This window comes from Elephantulus edwardii, unplaced genomic scaffold (assembly GCF_000299155.1).
Source record: "Elephantulus edwardii isolate Elephantulus edwardi_28Jun2011 unplaced genomic scaffold, EleEdw1.0 scaffold00099, whole genome shotgun sequence".
Taxonomy (NCBI): domain Eukaryota; kingdom Metazoa; phylum Chordata; class Mammalia; order Macroscelidea; family Macroscelididae; genus Elephantulus; species Elephantulus edwardii.
In genome coordinates this window covers 7222480-7244277 of record NW_006399849.1, presented here as the reverse complement: position 1 = coordinate 7244277, position 21798 = coordinate 7222480, and the positions used below count along the sequence as shown (strand labels likewise).

General features: G+C 39.3%; 1 protein-coding gene across 7 annotated transcripts in view; it reads right to left on the bottom strand.

The window, feature by feature from the left end:
• PDE4D (phosphodiesterase 4D, cAMP-specific) overlaps window positions 1-21798 on the bottom strand; it is a 2352803-nt gene that overhangs the window by 235104 nt on the left and 2095901 nt on the right. For all 7 annotated transcript variants that reach the window (XM_006891514.1, XM_006891513.1, XM_006891515.1 and 4 more), the window contains 2 exons: window positions 14476-14549; window positions 10228-10277 (listed from right to left, as the gene is read on the bottom strand). In XM_006891514.1, coding sequence (XP_006891576.1) covers window positions 10228-10277; window positions 14476-14549 — 124 coding nt within the window. The remainder of the gene's footprint in view (window positions 1-10227; window positions 10278-14475; window positions 14550-21798) is intronic.

Sequence of the window (21798 nt, the reverse complement as noted above, 5' to 3'; positions counted from 1 at the left end):
CCACTACTAGGAATACAGCCCAAGGAAATTAGAACTGAGACACAAACGGAGATTTGTACACCAGTGTTCATAGCAACATTATTTACCATTGCAACAACATGGCAATAGCCCAAATGTCCAATCATAACGGAATAGATTGAGAAATTGTCGTATATTCACACAATTGACTACTATGCAGCACTCAGGAGAAACTATTTCAAAAAATACTACATAACTGGGGAAAGACTGGAGAGCATTGTGCTGAGTAAACTCACTCAGTCTCATAAGAACAAATACTACATAAGACCATTGTTGTAAAAATAGAAGGATAACTAGTAAAACATGTATGGGAACCCAAGGCAGGAAGGGGTGGGAGGAGAAGGGTGTGGATGGGCAGGGGTGAAACCACAAGCTTGCACACTTTGTTGGGTGGCGGATGGAGGTAAAGGAAATGGGAAGGATTCAGCAGGGACCTGAAAAGACAGGGCAATGATGGGCATGGTCCAGTGGTAATTGATTTTATAAAACATAATACATGGGAATGATTGAAACACAACGTGAATGAAGAATAGTGTGAAACCCATTGTATCTGAACTTTGTAAGCAAATCAATAAAAAATAAATACAAAAAAAATCAACTGATATATTGTATTGAGCAGTTGGGCTCACTTGAAAGTGATGAAGAGGAAAGACACCACTTTGAGGATTAACCATGCGGGATCCAAGCCATAGTCTTTTCAAATGACTCATCAGCAGGAGAAAGCTCGATAATAAATAAAGGCAAGAGAATAATGGAGGCCTTTGGATTATGGCACTAGAGGAAAGAGCAGAAGAATGTTTTGGACTGTCAGAAAAACAAACAAGTCTGCCTTGGGAGACGTACAGCCAGAGTGCTCCTGAGAGGAGAGGCGGTAGAGAGTTCACTTCACATACTCTGAGAAGATGAGAGATTAGTTCCTGAGGAGGACATAACCCATGGTAAGGGAGAATTTCAGCAAAAAGAAGGACATCCTTAGCAAGCTGGACTGACGTAACTGCAACAACAAGCTCCAATACAGCAACCCTGTCAGCTTGGGGTAGGGCAGGCAGAGCCTCTTTCTGCTGACCGCAGTCCTCTGTGAGTAGAAACCTTTGACGACAAGAAAACTTGATGGCATCAGCTCAGCAGGAGTAAGATGGGCAATCTCTTCCTGAGTGACTTACGGTCTCTGAAAACCTGCCGAAGGGTCAGCTAGCAATTGGTCTGATCCACCGGCACGTAACAACAACAGCCACAAAGTTCTTTGGCTTCAGAGTCTTTCAAAGACGCAAGTTCTAATCAGTTGAAATGTAAAATAAGCAGAAATTCTAAATAATTTAATATAAAACCCACAGATATATAAAATGATCATTAATGTTTTATGAAAGCTATTAAACATAATGCATAGTCAGCATTTTCCATTACATTTCAAGAAAAGCTTACTAAGCGTTCATTCTCTGAAATTATAAAAGTATTGTCATAATCTTATTAAAATGAAAATGGCCCGCAAAATAAAGGTAGTCCTGCTACTGGTTGATGAGCAGAGTAAGGCTTGTGAAATGGCTTGATTTCTCCACCCGCTTTCTCACACACTAACTTACAATGTCTCCTGAGGCCTTAACACATTTTTCTCATAGATTTTCTTTTGTAATTATTTAGAAGCCTTCTATGTATGGCTATTATTCCCAACTACTGTCTCAATAATGATCTATTTCTCTTCCTGTTACATATGCCACTTGGTTTTTTGCATACAGAGAGACACACAGACACAGACTTGAAAGGGAGACCATCATTATTGTCACCATAAATTAGTTGCTTAGGTTCTTTCCTTTAATAAGCTCAACATGTTCAATTAGCCCAGATCATAACAAATAATTGTTCCAGTGAAATGTCTTCATTCTGTATGTGTGTGTGTGTCTTTTCATCTTTTCAGCCCCTCATCAGATCTTATGAGGTGCTTTGGGGCGTATAAGAACAGTAAGCATACAAGATGATGTTTATTTTTGTATTTTTGATTACCATTATTTGGGTAATTTACTTTCAATTTCCAAATTTACTAAATAACTGAATTCTATTTAGAAAACACAGAAAATTTAAAAATTATGAATATTCAGGGTAAAAAAAATAAATCTGAAAGTGCGAGGAAACTTTTTTAAAACTTATTTCCTGTTTTTATATAGCTCCATGCCACCTGTCTCCCTTTACAGTTAGAACTCAGTGCCATTCAGCGGAGATGAGCTCATAGCGCACCCTCTCCGGTGAGTTTCCAAAGGCCGTAAATCACTGGGGAGGAGAATGTCCATCTTCCTCCCTCAGCACCAGTGGTGCCTTCAAACCACCAGAGAGACACTCTCTTTGGGTTAGGAGCACAATTCCTTAAAGACTGCACTACCAGAGCTCCTTTTCCAGGTAAAGAGCCAATGTGCTTGAACAGAAGATGGTGCGCAAAGTGAAATAAATGCCTTTTGTATTGTTCTTTTTGTGTGCCACTGAGTTAAAACCAACTCACAGCTGACCATATAGTGGGTTTTCAGAGACAGATAATGAATTACACAGGAGGAGATTGCCCATTCCTCTCCCACAGAGCAGTGGTGGATTCAAACCTTCAGGATTGTAACAGCTTCTAGCCACTAGGCCACCAGTGTTCCTTCTTTGAGAATTTCTAAGAAATAATCAGTAGATATGATCAAAACTGCTCAAATACATGTCAATGGATATTTCAGGATGAGACCTGGAAAAGAGTCCCCAATTTTCAAGTCTATGCTGAAAAAAATTTTTTTTTTACTATAAACCAAGGCTATATATTCATTACTAGGAAGGTAACATATTTTAGAACTTCTTTTTCTTTCCCTAAGGGATATATTTTTAAGCATAATTTTAGAGTAGATCTGAAGGACATGCTAATTCAATAGGTTATCAGTCGTTTGAAAGTTGTTCCTATGGCGTTCAAACAGACTTGGGGCTGACCATTCCAGTCTATTTCCCAAGCTCTAAATTGCATGGGAGGAGATTTTTTCCATCTTTAATCTGTAGAGTTGCTGGTGGAATCAAACTGTCAGAGGGATGCAGCCCTAAGGTAATCAGAGCAACTCCTCATGGACTAGGCCAGAAGAGCTCCTGTTACTGTTTTAAGGTGACGTCAGAAGACCCCAGGCTTGGAAAAGGGACCATGTGTTATTCACAGTTTAATCACAAGTAGTGCATTCTCTTATCACACCCCAGCTTTTTTATTTAAGATAAAGAAGTTATAGGTTTTTTGTGTAAGTATTGTGAGCATGATGAAATGCAAGGGAAGAAAACATGGAAATTACAGGGGGAAAACCTGAAAAATGATGTTGCGAAGAACATTCTCAAGGATCACGATGTTACTGAGAATCCTTGGGTTCATTGTGTTTGAAAAGGAAAGCTCTAAAGAGTGATTTGTGCTTCAGAAGCACAGCACTTCTCAAAAGCACGGATTGTCACAAGCTTGTGTAAGCGTGGCTGGGCCATCTCTGACTCTCTTCTGCCCTCTGCTGTTTCAACATATTCTTTAGTTTGAGCATTCACTGCCTGCTAAGGACTTAAGCAAGGGACCCTTACTCTAAGCAATGTAGTAATTTCAAAAAGTGCTGACCATACTCTTTAAGAAACAAAATCATGTACATATACAAGGAAAACTGCAGGAAATTTCCCCTCCTTTTGGGTACAGCCATGCGTCCGAAAGTGCCACTGTAATTTCAAGTACTGGCAGGACTATTCAGGGTCCTCGGATGGGTTAGAGCAAAGTTTCCAGACTGACATAAAAGGAAGAAATCCCCAAAAATCTAGTTCTCTAAATTAACCAATGAAAGTCTTATGGGGAGAATAAAAGAAAAGTACACAAGAGAGTGTTTTAAAAATACCCAGTAGAATCTGAGTGCCCCTGAGTAGGAAGGCATTATACAACACCCACCAAAGTAGGTTCAAATCCTCCAACCCTCACCAAGATTACACAGGACTGGGCTTCATTTTGCTCTGATATATATAAGGTCATCGTGCCTCCTAGCTGATCTGATGATAACTCACAAAAATAAACAACATTATCTGCAGATGTAAAAACTGGCAGATGACTAACATGCTTTAACCCCAATTATGTAAAATCATTTAATAACCAAGCCACATGGCCTAGCCTCTCAAAGAGGACAAGTGGTAAAAGACATTAACTCTGCGCGAGAAAGCCTTAGAATGCATTTATAACATATTTAGGCAAGTGGAGTTTTTTTTAAATATTTCTTTTTAAATAATCTAACAACTGGCTTATGGAAAAGTTACAGAAAATTAATTTTTTCCTTTGAAGAGTTGCCTTTTTATCTAAGGTCACTATAACAGAGATGCCATGAGTGGATAGCTTTCCCAAACAAATTTAGTCTCTCAAAATTTCGGAGTCTAGTAGATTGAAGGCAAGCCCCCAGCTCCAGAGGAAAATTTTCTCTTTGTGTCTTCTGGTTCTAGAAGTTTCCTGGCATAAGAACTTGAGAGCACCTCAGCTCTTCTTGGTGGTACTGAGGAGTGCCTTTCTTCATTCCCTTCTTTCTCCTTTTGTACTTAGAAAAGGTGATGTAGGACATGTCCCCAGAGGCTCACTATATGTCTGATTAGGACACCAGATCACATTCTGAGGGATGGTTACATCAGTGCAGTCTCTAATCGTGCCTTATCAACGCCATGGGGATGAGGACTTACGACACATGGGGTAATTACTTAATAGTGAGAATCATGGCCCCGGCAAGCTGACACCTATTTCTGGAGGACAAAATTCAGACTATGACTCAACAGTTCTTTCTTAGGCTTTGAGAATGAGCCTGCATAATAGCCTGACTGTCACCTGTATGACACAGACCCAAGTATTTGTGGCTGTGAGGAGAGTGAGAGGCACAGGGAACAAAAGGATGCTCCATTTCAACAGGCACAACAAAGGATGGGTGTTCTTTTGGTCAATTCTTAGAGGAGTCACAAATTATGCACTGTGACCCTGCAACCTTTTCTTCTTCTCATTTCCATCCCCCCACTCCCCACCCCCACCCCCCATGCTATCACTCTGGGCAGTATTTTCCAGTTCTTTAGGTCTGAGGTACAGAAACCAAACCCACCGCTATTAAGTCAATTTCTGCTGATGGCATCAGGTTTCCTCTTTCGGGTTCCTGAAGCTGTACGTTTTTCTCAGAGGAGATTGTCAGCTTTCTCTCCACAAGCAGCTACTGGATTTGGAAAGCTGACTTTTCAGTTAACAGCACATCATGTAATGAGAGTTCATTTTACATGGGGTGCTCTTGTCATAATGTCTCTTTGAATAAGTATTCAAACAGTATTTTGTTTTGTCTCCAGTTTTACTTGGCTTTGTTTATAGGCATGGTTGTTATTAAGGGCCCTTGAGTCAACTACAACTCATAGTGACCCTATGAACAAACACATCAGAAATGCGTCTTATTCTATTCCATTCTCACAATCTCCAGCATGCTCAAGTCCATTGTTACAGTCACTGCTCTCAGATCATTCAAAGTACAGATGGAGCCTGTAGCGTTCACTTAAAAAGGTTGGCTTTTTCTTCGCCATTAGTTAGTGACCTCTGGTCTCTAGCGGCCTTAACTGCAGACTCATGGTCTTGCTAATCATCAACAGCTGAAGCAACGATATAAAGAGTGCTGCTCACACTGGGCAGCAAGACTTGGAGTAACAAGACTGAAGTGAGCAAAGGCTTGTGGTGACAAGATCCTGGTGAGAGTGAGACCCAGGTGGTAAAGAGACTGGCATTGCTGTGGAGAAACTGTGGCAAGGTGTGGCTTGATGCTTCTTACATTAGTGTTGCCCACAGCTGAATTATGCTGTTCTTGTCTTTGATGATGGAAAGAAAACTGCTTGCCAAATTGAAACTGGAGTCTGGATTAGCTGAGGAGTTTTGCCTTAGAACTGTTGGGCTAAAATGTGGACTCATTTTGGGTGAAATTATAATACTCTGCCTCCTCCACTCTCCCAACTGCCTTCCCTAATAAACCTCATTGTTGATACAATAATGGTGAGTCTGTGAGTCAATAACGAGTAAAAGAGCCTCTTGCTGTTAATGTGGCTCTAGAGCTGCCCACTGTCCTGGGACAGTGAGGGGTGGTGCTATTCGCACTCCCTCTGGCCCTTTCAGAGAGAAGTTCATGACCCTGTCAAATCAAAGAAAAAAAATGTTACTTGTGTGCTCCCTTTATGAGATACTGTGCTAAGAGAACCACGTATGTTAACTAAATTGATTTGGCAGACACTGTAAGAGGTATTAACACCATTTCACTATGAGTCATATTTGATTCGATGACACCTAACAACCACCACCACCACCACCACAATAACAACCACCATCTATTTTTCTATACTATCAATTATTTTATTATTTGTTGTCTTTCTCTTGAGGTATCTCTCGGTGAGTTCAAACTACCAACCTTTTGTTAAATAGTTGAGCACTTAAATGATTGAACCACCCAGAGACTCCTAATGTCAAAGTAAACACTAACTCTTTGTCATCGAGTCACCATCAACTCATAGCTAACCCTCCACTGGGTTACCAAGTCTGTACATCACACGAGAGCAGAATTTCCACCTTTCTCCTCTGGAGCTATGGGTGGATTAGAGCTTCCGGGAAGGCGTGACCAACGGCTGAGCTGCACAGCTCCCTATAGAATGCACTGCCAGAGCCGCTGTTCAAACTCCTGGCACTACGTGGTGCTGCTTTCACCACCACATCTGCTTACATGGAACTTGTAGGCAGAGAAAGAGTTTATACCATCCTCAAGACCACAAGTTCTCAAATGACTAGAACATGATTTGGACTCTGGTATTCTAGACAGGCAGAGCAACCCACTGTCCAACCCCAGCACATCATGCCTGTAACATCTCAGGGGATTGGCCCCACAGGGGACTTGTGGACCTGAGGTATTGACCATTACACCACACAATTCCTCGAGCTCCTCAACAGAACTCCTAAGAAGGCTGAGTCCTCTTAACCTTTATTTCATTTACTCTCTTCAGTACCCTTTCTCAGACTTATGAGGATTACCCCAGAGATACAGGTCGTTTCTACAAGTCAGATGGTGCAACCATGAAGCCCTGGAATGCTAACCGAAGAGCTGGGCAGTGTAGCCCTTCAAGTTGTTCTGCAGGAGAGAAGACCACGTCATCTTCTAGAATATATATTATGGCAAAGGGAATTTCATTAGCAGGTGTAGTCTGTCACACAAAGTTGCGAGGAGATGAAAATCAATTGGATGGCAACTAACAAAACAACAAACCACAAGGGAATGAGCCTGAACAGAGGTCTGCTGAGGGAGGCAGTGCACAACCATCACCTCTTCTGTGAGTACAAAATCTTACTTTTATTGAAGTCTCATGCATGTTGCTATCGATGTTAAGTGCCGTTGAGTCGTCTGTGACTCATAACGACCCCATTACTTATTATATGAATAGCAGCAGAACATTGTCTGCCATGGAAGATGAGCCACTCAAGTTTCCTGGCGGTCAAAGGAGATTAGAGCACAGGAGAAAGATTCTCAAGGAGCTGGATGACACAGGATGTTCAACAATGGGCTCATATGCAGCAGTGATTGACAGAATGGGGGAGAACCAGGTTGAGTTTTACTCTGTCGTACAAAAGGTTGCTATGAGTTGCAAGCGACTCAGTGGTACCTAACAAGGAGAAAGTGTTTTAAGAGATTATTTTTCCAGAATGCCCAACTTCAGAGAGAAGCAACTTGTACCATTGCCCCCACTGCACCCACCTCTTAAACCAGCTTTCCCTCCTTGGCTTGCTAAGCTTCTCAGTGATGAAGACTTCTTTTCTCTAGTCATTTGATTTCCTGTTGTGCTCTATGATGAACACAGCTGCACTAAGCAGTTAATGGCAGTTAATCAGTTTCTCTTCCTAGATGAGATACTTATGTGACCCCACTGTCCCTAGGCTACAGTTAGGAATTTGTGGGTACAAATGAGGCCATAATGAATGTTACATTTCCCCATGATCCCCATTCTCCAACCATGTAGAAGACATTCTGAGTGATTCCATGGGATATTCCACATGTGCTCAAAGCCAAGTCTGTGCCTGAGAGCACTACACCCGCCTGTTACCCTGTGCTGGAGGTCTGACCACTGACCAGCCTCCGCCTCTGCTGGTCCTTGCAGCTGCTCTTCAGAAAGGATGCTCCCCTCCCATCTGGCAGCTCATGTGTGACTTCAAACAACAAAGGCTTTCAAAGGACCAAAATTGTACTGCGTTTTGCTCAAACCACAGTCTTACAGCATCACTTACTGCAAAACCGAGAAGGTGAGGTACTGTTCCTTTTCACAGGGGTCTGGACTAGTGCTCTGGGTGAGTGGAGGCCAGCTGTCATGCTGTCCTGACTTGAAGAACAAGGAACGTGCTAGCAAAAGTAAGCCTCCTGTCCCTGGGTAGATTCAGGTAATTGTGCAGAGACGGATGGGACCAATTCCATACTACCCACCCTCCCACCTCAGGTGAGGCTAATGGACATTTCACTTGGGTTTTTGAAAAAGCAATCTGTACCTCAAAAGCCCTATTTTAATATATAGGAAGTTCATTTATTGATCCCCTCCTGGACAACGTCAATAGTAAAACCACTGAACCATATATATACACGCTGGGAATGACAAGTAGAAATCAACATCAATTAGCTCTTACACATTAAACATAGAAAAGAGAATAAAAAATGTGAACATCATTGAAATATAAGCTCTTTTCAATAGACATTCTAAGGGAAAAAAAGACAATACCAACTATTCCACAATCAGCTCTGAGGTGATGTCCACAAATGAACCTGGCTGGAACGTGCTAATGGGGGACCACAAATTGACATTTTAAGCAAAATATAATCACTAATGACTGAATAGGTGCTTCTCAGCACACTGCATGTTGAATTCCAAGTAAGGGCACTTAAAGCAAATGAACTATTGGTTTAGTTTGAAGAGTATGTTCATTTTCTCCTGGCAATAATTTTAGAAAATACAAGTTTTCCTTTTTCAGACAATTATTTTAATGATTCAATTGAGGTTTCAAGGAATGATTAAATACTTTGAATTTGCTTGGGTTCAGCAAAATGAGCTCATCCATTCTGTTTCTGGTTCAAATGAGCTCAATTTCCACGTCTAAAACAGAGAAATAAGAACTTGGATACACTTCCTTTTTGATCCTTTATTTCTCTCTACCTTCATTTCTCTTTTTTTAGATAAAATTTTTTATTTTAATTGTCATTTTAACAAAAGTTTACAGAAAAGTTAGATTTTCATTTACTCATTGTTGCACATTTTACCCCATTTCTCTTCCTTCCCCCACCCTAAGCTGACTTTTCCCCCCACTAGTTTATTTATAAAATTCTAATACAAATTTGAACAAATTATTCCCATTTCCCTCACCCTCCCATCAAATTGTACAATCCAATGATTAATCTCCTCTTCCCCCTGTACATCCACATCCCTCTGCATCCAGCCTCTCTTACCCATCCTGAATCCTTATACTCCTTCTACAGTAATGGTCTTATACAATATTTATCCTTGTGGGACTGAATTAGTTCAGCATAATGCTCTCTAGCTCCTTCCAAGTTAGGTAATAATAATTTACAAAAGTATTGCTCCTGTGTGCTGCATAGTTTTCCATTCCCTTTTACATACATCTGGGAACTTTTCTTCTGCTCTCATTAAATTTGTCTGCAGTGTATAATTTCTCCTCTTCTACTTTCCCAAATAAATTTATTCTTAGCTCAATGGGTCCAAATCAAGACTACTGGAATGCTGTTCTTTCCTTCATACAACTAGTATATTGTATACCAAGATAGTGTGCCCTTGTGTTTATCCTTTCAATTTCATTATACCATTTTAATGTATATTGACATGGTGTTCATAATGTTAGTTTTGAACCAACGTGGCAAATATTTTGAAGGTAACAGTATGTTTTACAAGACAAGCACTAGAGCAATGCCAATACAGATGCAAAGAGAAGCGGATTAAAAAACGAAAAGAAAAAAAGAGAACCAAACTATTTCCCACATACTATCGTAAATGGAAAACCAGGAAGATCAACAAAAGAAATGATAGTTCAAAGATGAAAGGATTCATTTTTAAAAGTTGGAACAGCAATATAAAATTGGCACTAGAAATATGTTGATTCTTGAAAGAGTATATTTTTCTCAGCTCTGAAAAGAATAACTTTCCAGATGTGCTTACCTGTTATGGTGGCCTTGTTGATGGATGGTTGGTTGCACATGGGTGATCTTCTGTCAAAGAGAGAAAAATAGAAAGTAATAAATATGTGGTGCTTCAGTATGAGTCATTTCAAATACCCCATTTAAATGTAATGAGGTATTTTTAAGGTAGAGGATGCAAATGAAGATTTCTTGCAGGTTAATCAAGTTCTTAGGAGCCCTTCATACTACAGTTCAGTTTACACATGTCAACAAAGGAAACAGTTAAACCTCAAGGTGATGGACTATGAGGGAAACAAAGCTGAAGAAATGTTACAGGGACACAGAAGAGGAGGCAGTTCTTATCGATTGACTGTTGTTGATGTGTGCCATAGAATCAGAATCGACCCACAGATGACACTCCAACAGCTTCTCAGAGGTAGTTAACTGCGTGGAAAGAGACTGCCCATCTTTTTTCTGTGGAGTGGCTAGTGGCCTTGAACCATGAGAGTTTTGGATTCCAGTGGAATTTCTTGCCACTATGTTACCAGAGATTGTTAGTGGCCATCAAGTCAATTCTGACTCCTGGAGACTCCATGTGTGCAAAGCATTTCCAAGGCTGTGACTCATCAGAAGCGGATCACTAGGCTCGTCATCTAAGCATCTCCGGGTGGGTTCAAACCTCCACTCATTCACCTAGTAGTTAAGTACTCATGTGTTTGTGTCACCCACAAACTACCGTAGCTGTTTGTTTTATTTTAATCTTCTCTAACCCTATAAATTAGTTGAAAATGTCAGTCTTACACAGAATCAGATCATATCTTGGAGAGAATTGGACTAGTCTGATGCCTTTTCATTTGTTCATCTACTTTGTCTTTAGACGCTAATAACCATGTGATCATATTTGCAGGAGGTATAAAGTGAGTGCCACGGTCTCTTTTGTGCCTTCTTAAGCTAAACTTCCAATTTCGTGGATACAATTTGAAATGGAAGTTTTTGGAAGTAATAGTCTGTAATTTCATTTCTCCTGAAGATCTCAGTATTTCCAAAGGGGAAGTGATTATACCCATGAGACCAAAAAACCCCTAGTGATCACTGATGTCACTGTTGCCATGCTGCACAGATAACATGTGTGATAATGAATAAATCCTCAAAGCACACTCAAGTTTCCTATGTCCACCACCATTTCACTTTGTCTGACTAGTCAACAGTCACTTACGGAGGATTACACTCTGTTAGGAACTACAGTTGGCTGCAGGAAAACAAACGCAAACAAGATACAATCACAACTCACTATGAAAGGACTTGGTGGTATAGTTGGCAGGGAGGTGCATTGTTATCTCAAAGGCAGAGCTTTCCTGGTGGTTCAAATTCAACAACAGATCCTCAGGGTCACGTGATTCACAGCCTTGGCAATTCAGTGAAGGGTCAATTATGAGTTGATGCTAACTCTACAGCAATGATATTTATGCACACACACACGTGTGTATGTGCTATACAACAAATACTTGGGATTTCTCCACATGCTAGTTCAAGGACATTAACAGATTCACCATGTTGGCCAACTATTATCATTAACTGTTCTTGAATTTTCTGTCATCCTTAAAAGAAGTTCAGTGCTTTCTACAAACTGACTTTCTTAAGAAACATTTAGGTAAGAAAATAGGCAATTGGTACAAACATGTGCTATAGACAAATATGTGCTATAATGGGTTGAGTATGGTAAGTAGCCAAATGGAGTCAAGAGGCCATATTTCCTAGTGTGTGTCTTGTGGAAATCTGTAGGCTGGGAGCTAGCAATCAATGATATTCTAGGACATATCATAGTTAAGATGAGATCCAAATGATAAGTCACAAGTATTCCAGTGTATGGGGACATGGGGGAAGACTAAAGCAAGCGTTTAAACTATGGAAACAGGGCTATGAAAAAGCATCTTTGTCAATCCCTGGAGAGGAACAGTATGCTGGGTAAAGTGAAAATGAGAACGGTCCTTAATGAGATGGTTTGACACAATGGTTACAACATCATGTTGTAAATGGACAAGAAGTTGAATAGGAGGGAAGGGAGGAGGAGGATGAGGAAGGCGTTAACTTGATTTACTCCTACTTATTTACACTATAGTGTTTATATTGATTTTTAAAAAGATATCCTGGCACAGGAAGTACTTGGACAACACCTGGAGCATGCTGAAAAATGTAAATTTCAGAGGTCATTTACATGACTATGAAAAGAAAATTCAGAATTTGTGTTTTCCTTCTTAAGGAAATTAAGATATTATTGTAAAATTTTACATGTTTAATAAGTTATAATTCAAAATAAGTTCCCATCACTGTCTCATATATTAATTTAAGTATTTTTAATAGAAAGTTCTCTATTTTAATATTACTAATAATACATTTTCCAAATAAGGTACATTTAGATAAATTATCAACTTCTCTTTCTTAAAATATTAATCCTCTCTTTTAATATTTTCACAACCCAGCTTGCTGAAACTGAGGGGGACCTGAAGCACTTGCTGCAGACAGTCAAATACCGTAAATTTCAATATGGACGGAAGCTCAATATCAAGAAAACAGAGATTCTCACCACTGGGCCAACTGGCAGCATCATGTTAGATGGTAAAGAGACTGAGATTGTTAACAGCTTCAAAAGACAAATTGCATTGGGAAAGTCTGCTGTCAGAGACCTCTCCAAAATACTGAAAACCAGCGATGTCAGTCTGGAGACTAAGGTGCGCCTGATGCAGCCATGGTCTTTGCAATTACTTGTTATGCATCAGAGAGCTGCAAAATTACTAGGAAGGACAAAAGGAGAACTGATGCCTTTGAGATGTGGTGCTGGAGAAGAGTATTGAATATACCATGGACTTCTAGGAGAACAAACAAATTCATTCTGGAGAGGGCGAAACCTGACTGCTCCTTGGAGGCAAGGATTCTGAAGCTCCATCTGACATACTTTGGACATGTTGCAAGCAGGGACCAGTCCTTGGAGAGGGATGTCACTGGAGAGAGGGTGGAGGGACAGCATAGGAGAGGAAGACCCTCGATGAGATGGATTGATTCAGTGACTGGGGTAATGGGGCTTGGTGTATCTAAGACAGTGAGGTTGGCACAAGATAGAGCAGGATTTAGGGCTGTTGTACATAGGGGTGACTTGATGACACATAACAACAACAACAACAACAACAACAACAACAAACAACAACCAGAATGTTCAAATTACAATCACTCCTAACTGACCTTTCTGAAATATTTTCAATTCTTCTATTATCACAGAAACTACAAGTGCATGAAGTGCTCCTTAAAGCTGCTGTTAATCTGAGAACCAGTGACATCAGGAGAATCAAAGATCTGTGCTCTAAAATGGTGCCACATCCAATGTGAATGAAGGAGAGTGTGAAACACAATGTATATGAATCTGTAAGCAAACCAATACAAAATAAGTTGTTCTTTGGTTTTCTTTTCTTTTCTTTTTTTTTTTTTTAAGTAGGGCCTTCAAGCGGTTAATCTTTCAAAAGTCAATCATCAAGACTTTCTTCCAAGGTATCTCGGTACACCCCAACTCTCATCTTTTCAATTAGCAGCTAAGCAAGTTAACCATTTACAACACCTAAGGACCACTGCACACTAAAGACCAACGATAAAAAAAAAAGTACCTTACCAAATCATCACTGACTTAGAAGAAAAAATAAGCATTTGAGTCAAATGTAAAGACTTGATGAAATAATATTTTTTTATTGTTGTTAGATGCCATCAGGTTTGTCCTAATTGACAGTGAATCTTTGTACAACAGAACAGAACACTGTCCGCCCTCATTACAATCACTGCTGTTCTTTGGCTCATGGTTGTAGCCATTGTGTCAACCCACCTCATTGAAGAGTTCCTTCCTTCTCAGTAAGCCTCTACTTTACCAAGCATGATGTTCTTCTCCAGGGACTGGCTGAGAGACGATACTCACCATTAATTTATGAAGTAAGTCAAACTATCAAGTTACCCTGCATGTACATAACTGAGCAGACGACTGACACTGCCAGGTGATTTCTGACAGATGCAATCACTATGTTTATTTGCCATATTGCTTCATTTCTGATATTAGCATTGCTACTTCATTTCTGATATTAGCATTGCCACTTTCAAGTATTTATAGAAAAGTAACAGTTCACATCATACGACCTAGTATAACATGGCAATCACTCAGAGAAACCTAATACTACCTTAAATTCACTCAATTTGACAGAACCCCATCTACAAGCTGAGCAAGAAGGAGGGTTGGGGGAAGAGGCTGACTTACTTGCTTGGTGCTCGGTCTTGCAAATTAGTTAATGCAGCAAAGTTGTTTCGTACAGTTCGCAGGCTGGCCAAGACCTGTCACAATGAGGAAAGGATCATTTAAACTTCTGAGTGAAGGCCATCTTTAATACCATTTTTAATAGCTTTGTTATTTAGAAGAAAATAGTTTGGTGAGTAAAAACTTGCTAGCTCTTTACTTCCATATACTACTAAAGAAACTTCTAGTACTTAATAACATTTGCACTTGCTTTACTTGAATTCCAGAGAGGCCAGAATGAGAGAATTATACATTATTCATAAAACTAGTCACAGGAATAGCAGTTTCCATAATCCTGGGTTCCCTGACCACCAAGAAAATTTATCTCAGGTAATATATACATAGTACTGTTAATTGTACAATAAAAGCTATTAATAAGCTATAGTATTATGCTACTAGTATATAGTGTTATGCTGCCAACCCAAAGACATGTAGTTCGAATCCACTGAACAACTCCAGGGAACATAGATGGCCAATCTCCTCCTGTGTGAGTCACAGTCTTGGAAAACTCGTGGGAGGGTCAGTTAGGAGTCAATTCTGACTTGAAAGCACATAACAACGAGACAGTAGTAATAAAGCATTTGTGGAAATTACCTAAAACAGAATGATTACTCCAAATTTCCTTTAAATATTCACGAAGAATTCCTTAATTTCAAAGTCAACAAGTTGAGTATATGCCCCACCCCCACCCCATTTTTGCCACATAAGTACTTCGGCTGGCAAACAAAATCCTTTGCTTTTAAGGTTATTTGAATCATGGATTGGATTATAAGAGGCCCATAGTAACTACCGTGATGAATACACACATATTAAAGTGTTGAATGACCACATACATAGGCACAGCATTTGAACATACATGAAAAGGCAGAACCAGTATCACTATCTCTATTGGTTCTCTTTAATTCTATGGAATTGCAGACCATTAATACACTTGGTCGCTATCCCAAAGACTGGAGGTTCAAGTCCATTCACAGGTGCCTTAGAGGAAACTCAGCCAATGAATACCCACAGAAACAGTTTCACTCTGACACAGATTGTATCAGCATGAAAAGTTGGAATTCACTTGTACGCTACCCTATTTTGGGTATGTTTTAGTTTTTCTAATTCTAATAGAGAAAGTAGGAAAATAATTGGAAGTGAGATTAGAAGGGTTACAGAGCTCCCTGTCTACCCTCCGACTCTTCTAGAATAGGGCAAACTCATTACAAGGTGGAGCACACATTTGTTGGGATTATAATTAACCCGGATCTAGTATATGAAAACCAGGATGCCACATTTATCTAAAATAAAGATTTCAAGTGCATTATTGCGTAGTACCTAACAACCCACCCAGAGTTCCATGGTGATTTTGAGCAAGTTACTGTCTCTATGTACCTTAGTATTCTCATCTATAAAATTATGGTAGTAATATCCCCAGAGTTGTTATGAGGATTATATGAACTGATAGGTAATAATGTATGAAGAACAGTGCCTAACAAATAGAAAGCATTCAGTAAATATTAGTGCATCAGTATTGATTAATGATTTGGCATGTGCATAAGGATTCTATTGAAGACTTGTCATTGCTAATATAAGAGGGTAATCCAATTTTTAAGCTCTGCTGGAATAAACAGTCCATAGGAAGTTGTACGGTTCACCAAAGACTACAACTCCACCAGTCAGTCTACGGCTGAAAGACAGGAAATCGACAATCCTGAAAAATTTAGGTATTGGAAACGAAGTGAGTGTTAGCTATGAATTAGTTAGTTAGTTAGTTAGTTAGTTAGTTAGTTAGTTAGTTAGTTCGTTCGTTCGTTCTTATGGGGAAAGGGAGTAGAAAAAATATTTATTCAAATAATTATGTTGGAAATAATAATCAATTTATCATGGTGGATAGAGAAGAGCTTGAAACTGCCAACAACTTTATCTTATTTGGATCCACAATTAACACCCTTAGCACAAGCAGGAAACCAGGAGACATATTTCACTGGGAAAGTCTGCTGTTAGAGATCTCTCCAAATTATTGAGGAGTAATGGTGTCAGTTTGATGACTAAGGTGCATCTGATTCAGACTATGTTTTTCTGACCACTTGCTATGCATCTGGGAGCTGCACAATGAAAAGTGATTACAGAAGAAGAGTTGAGGCCTTTGAGTTGTGGTGTTGGAGAAGAGCACTGCACATCCCATGGGCTGCCAAAAGAACAAACAAATATATCCTGGAAAAAGTGCAGTCAAAAATGCTTCTTGGAGTCAAATAACAATAAAGTTTTATCTCACATACTTCTAATACGTTGCTAGGGGAGGTTATTCTTAAGAAAGGGACATCATGCTCAGAAAGGTGGAAGGTCTACAGAAGAGAGAGGAAGACCCTCAACCAGATGGGTTGACACAGTGACTGCTGCAGGGCTTGAGCATGTCAGGAAGTGTAAGGATGGCACAGGATAGGTCAGGGCTCAGATCTGTTGTTCATAGGATTGTGATGGGTCATACTTGACTCAACTGTACTTACCAACAACAAATAAACTATCTATCTGTCTATCTATATCTATCTATCTATCTATCTATCTATCTATCTATCTATCTATCTATCATCTGTCTATCCATCCATTCAATTTTTAATTGTTCTAAGAGTTAAGAATAGTTTTGAGAATTTTTTCATTGGGCACCTCAATTCATAAACACACACACCTCCCACACACACACAGTATTGTCGATTCAGAAAGGACTGATGGCTGACCCTCCAGGGGATATTCAGAGGCTATAGACCACACCGGAGGCGACTATCCTTCTTTGCCTTACAGAGCAGCTGGTGAATTTGAACTGCATACCCTAACCATTAGGCAACCAGAGATTCTTGAACTCAACTAGAATATCTTAAACTTTTGTCTAAGACAAAAATGTCCTAAACAGTTTTGAAATTAACCTTCCTTCTTGTTAGTTACTTGGGCACTATTAGCTTTTGCTGCCCTTGGGCAGTGACCTACAGAGTCATCCCTTAAGGAGTTAATGGTGCTTCCTAAGGTTCCAGCCATGATTAATTCAGTCACTGGACAAACCTGGCTCATTATCACATATAAACAGCTCCAAAAGGTCATGCCAGCCTCAGCCTATGACGCTATCAAGGAGTATTCAAATAGCTAACTGCTGACATCAGACCACGAGGTCTTTCATTAGGTGTGAAATCTCGAATTATACAGGAATAAACGAGATAAATGATCCAGTCACTAGATCATGCAGGCATGATTTATATTATAAGAAATGAATACAAAGTACCCTAATAAAGCTTCCAAGTAAAAATATCAACAACAGCAAGCTGTTTGTTTTCTCAGGACAAAATTTCTAACCTCAGAATTCTGAGAATTTGATTCCAGTAAGTAATACCTAAATTCACTGGGTAAATAATAGTTAAGTGTGCTCAGTAAATAGAAACAGGTCTGCAGGTAATTGTGTTCTGAACCCATTTCAAAGGAACCATAAGGTTACAAAAAAAATACACAAAACTTATTTTTCTCTTGAGAAGTTCTTTTGAAAAACATTATTTCAAAGATTTCATTATTGTTGAGGTGAAAGTTTACAGAGTGGATTAGTTTTTCACTCAATAATTTATACATATTTTGTTTCCTGATATTAGTTGCCATTCTTTCAATATAACAGCACTCTCCTTAATAGCGCCGTAGTTTTCAATGTTTCCATTTGTCTCTCTTTCCAGCTCCTTCCTACCTTCTATCAGGCCTAGTGGGTAAGGAGTGCTACCAACCCAAAGTCAAACCCCAGCTGCTCTGTGAGAGAAGGATGGGCAATCGCCTCCTATGTGGTTCACAGCCTTTGAAAACCTGGAGGGTCAGCAAGGAGCTGGTTCTGACTCACTGACCATGAGCCAGTGATTGCCTACTTTCTAAACTTTGCTTTAGGGGAAAAGGCTGCTCTTTATGATTTATACGGTTGATGGTCCTGGGGAGCTCTTCCCTCATAAGTCTGTCTACTCTTTAGCTGAAAGGTGATCAGTGGGACCTGAAGGACCATGGTTTCAGGACTTTATTCAGTCTCTATCAGAGCAATAAAGTTTAGTCTTTTTATGATTCTGGATTTTTTTCTATATCTTTCTCCTACTCTCTTTAGGATATTCTACTGTGATCTTGATCAGACAAGTTGGTAGAGATAGCCAGGTGTCATCTATTTTTCCTGGTCACAGTCATTAGTATTTTGGTCTAATTGTTTCTCTGAGTCTGTGACATTCTTTTTTTTTTTTTTTTGTTAAATTATTTTATATTGTTTGCATGTGAAATTCATATATATTATCTTTCATACTTTCCTTCATTCACATTGTGTTTCATACAATTATTCCCACTCACTGTGTAAACTTTATCCCCATTGACTTATGCTCCCTCTTACCCTGTCTTTTCAGGTCTCTGCCAGATCTTTCACAATTCCTTTACCCCGCATTTGTTAAAAATTGAGACACCAAAAACTGTACCTTGAATGGCCACTCACAAGCCTTTAAAATCTCAGCAGGGCCTCACCAAAGCAAGATGCAGATCAATGTCTTTGTGGATTGTTGTCATTGGGAGCAGTGGAGTCAAGTAGGCCTCATAGAAATCATATGAACATATGCCCCATCACTTTATCAAGCCATCTAATTAAGAGTCTTCTTCTTTCTCACTGATATTCTACTTTTCTAAGAATTAAGTGCCTCTCCAAGGAAGAGCCTCTCATAACAACACGCCCAAAGCATATGAGATGAAGCTTTGCCATCCTTGCCTCTACTGAGTGCACTGGTTGTATTTTTTTTTCAAGATATATCTGTTTGGTCTTTTGTCAGGACTCTTCTTCAACAGCACAACTCAAAAGCATTGAGTTTTCCTTTGTATCCTTATTCACAGTCAAGCTCTCAGATGCATAGCAGATGATTGAGATGATTATGATTTTAATTAGGCACGCTTTAGTCTTTAAACCAACACCATTGCTTATGAGGACTTTGGAGAAGTCTGTGACAGTAGACTTTCTCAATGTTAAATGTCTCCTGATCTCTTGACTGCTGATACAAAGGGTGCTGATTATAGATTCAAGCAAGATTAAATGATTAATGTTTTCAGTCTTTCTCCCTCTATCATGATTTAGCCTATTAGTCCAGTGGCAAGGATTTTTGTTTTCTTGATGTTGAGATGTAATTCATGTTGAAGGCTGTAGTGCTTCACCTTGTGCAGCAAGTGTCTCAAGTCCTCCTCATTTTCAGCAAGGAAGACTGTGTCACCTGCTTAATGCAGGTTGTTGATGAGTCTTCCTCCAATCCTGATGCCATATTCTTTTTCATAAAGGTGAGTTTATTGAATGACTTGGTCAGCACACAGTTTGAATAGGTATAGAGAAATGATATAGCCTTGAAGGGTAGAACTGACTGGGGACATACGGTGACATTAAAAAGAGTAAGAATGTTCTATGCCTTATATTGATAATTTTAGTATTATTCTCTATACTTTACATAACTGTGAGATATATTTTTTCTGTGTATGAAGCAATTTGAAATAAAAAGGAAACATCTTCCTTCTATCCCAACTCCTGATATTCAAATGCCAGCCCCTCCCAAATCTACTCTAGACTGTCTTCTAAATTGTACAAAACACTGTTAGAATGACTAACTCTGTAGAAAAACCATTCCATATATGCACACACATTAGGTCATGGACTTTGTTATGACACAACAATGGTATTTTGTCAATCTAATTTTTTTAGGTGCCATGGAGTCAACTAGCACTCTTAGTGAAACAACAAATTAGAATCTTGCCCTATCTTGTTCCAAACTCACAATCTACATCATCTTCGGTGCCAGGGCTTGGTTGTAGTTACAGTGTTGATCCATCTTGTTGAGGGTCACTTTCTCTTTTGTTATTGCTATGATTAGGTTCCATCAAGGTGTGTAGGACTCATAAAAACTCTATGAACAACAGATTTGAGCCTTGTCCTACCTTACACCAATCTTATTAATAACTAACTATTATCTCCTGCAATGTGACATAAATGATGCTGACAGGCGTGTAAATAAAAATTCCAAACATATCTTGCAAGAGCATAGAGTATTAACCTTGTTAGATGGTGCCAATCTAATTTTAATTTACAGTAACTCCATGTGATGGAGAATTTTCCCACAGAGGTTTTCAGGTTGTAATAGTTACATGAGCAGATTTTCCAGGTCTTTTTCCCAAGGGGTTTCTGGGTGAGTTTGCAATGTCAACCTTCTGACTCGCAGCTGAGTATTTTAACTATTATGCTCCCAGGGTTCCTGGTCTGGTCTTGGGCCTGCTTTACTGATTCCTCGTGTCTTCACGACAAATGCATTGAGTTAGTCTTCTATGTTCTCACTTGCATTGTAGGAGTAGAACTGGGAGGTATCTGCTAAAGAAACTTGTTGAGGGTAGAATTGAAAAAGATCTTACGAATCTCTGAGTTTAGTTATTTATTTTTTTATTTAGTTAATTAGTTAGTTTTCTGTATGTTTTTGTTCAACAACAGCTCTTATACCACTAAATTCAGGACTGTAGGCTAAGTTTTAACCTCTTTCATCATCTCACTCCTTAATGATTCCTAAACCTTGAGGTCTCTCAAGTTTCTCCCACGTAGCTGGATGGTTAGAAAATGAAGGTCATTTCTTTTCCTTCTGTCCCTCCAACCTAAAAATAATTACTCAAGATCACAAATCTCAATGGCTCTGTAACACTGTGGATATAACTAAGGACACTTAGTCTTTAGGGTCATATCCTTAACATAGTTAAGATGCCAGTTTATGTTATGTATGTTTGACTACAGTTAGAATGTAGTCACATATACACTGAGAGAACACGGGGTGATATTGGCAAAGTGGGACACAAAAACGAATCATTAAGAAAACAAAAAACAATGGAAAAATTGGTCATACATAAAATTTTGTGGTTTTAAAAAACAAATCTTGGGAATGATAAATACAAATAACTTAGGAACGAATACTGACGGTGTTAGAGAAAACTTTGTCCAGAAATGGATCATGCGTGATTCCATGTTGCTGGTGCAGGAGAGTCTGTGCTGAGCCATGCCGCACAAGAGCTGAACTGTCCCATAAGGTTCCCTTGGCAGTATCCTCCCAGAGCAGCTCACTACTGGTTAGCAGCTGATGACTTAACTTGTGCTGTTCTAGTCCACAGGGAAGGTTATGTGTCACTCAAACACACTCCGTGCAGACTCCCTTAGGTACTTCTAGATATACAGTCATCAGTTGGGTTTGTTGAAAATGGAAATGGGCAAATTCCTTGAAAGTCATGCCCTATCCAGATTGACAA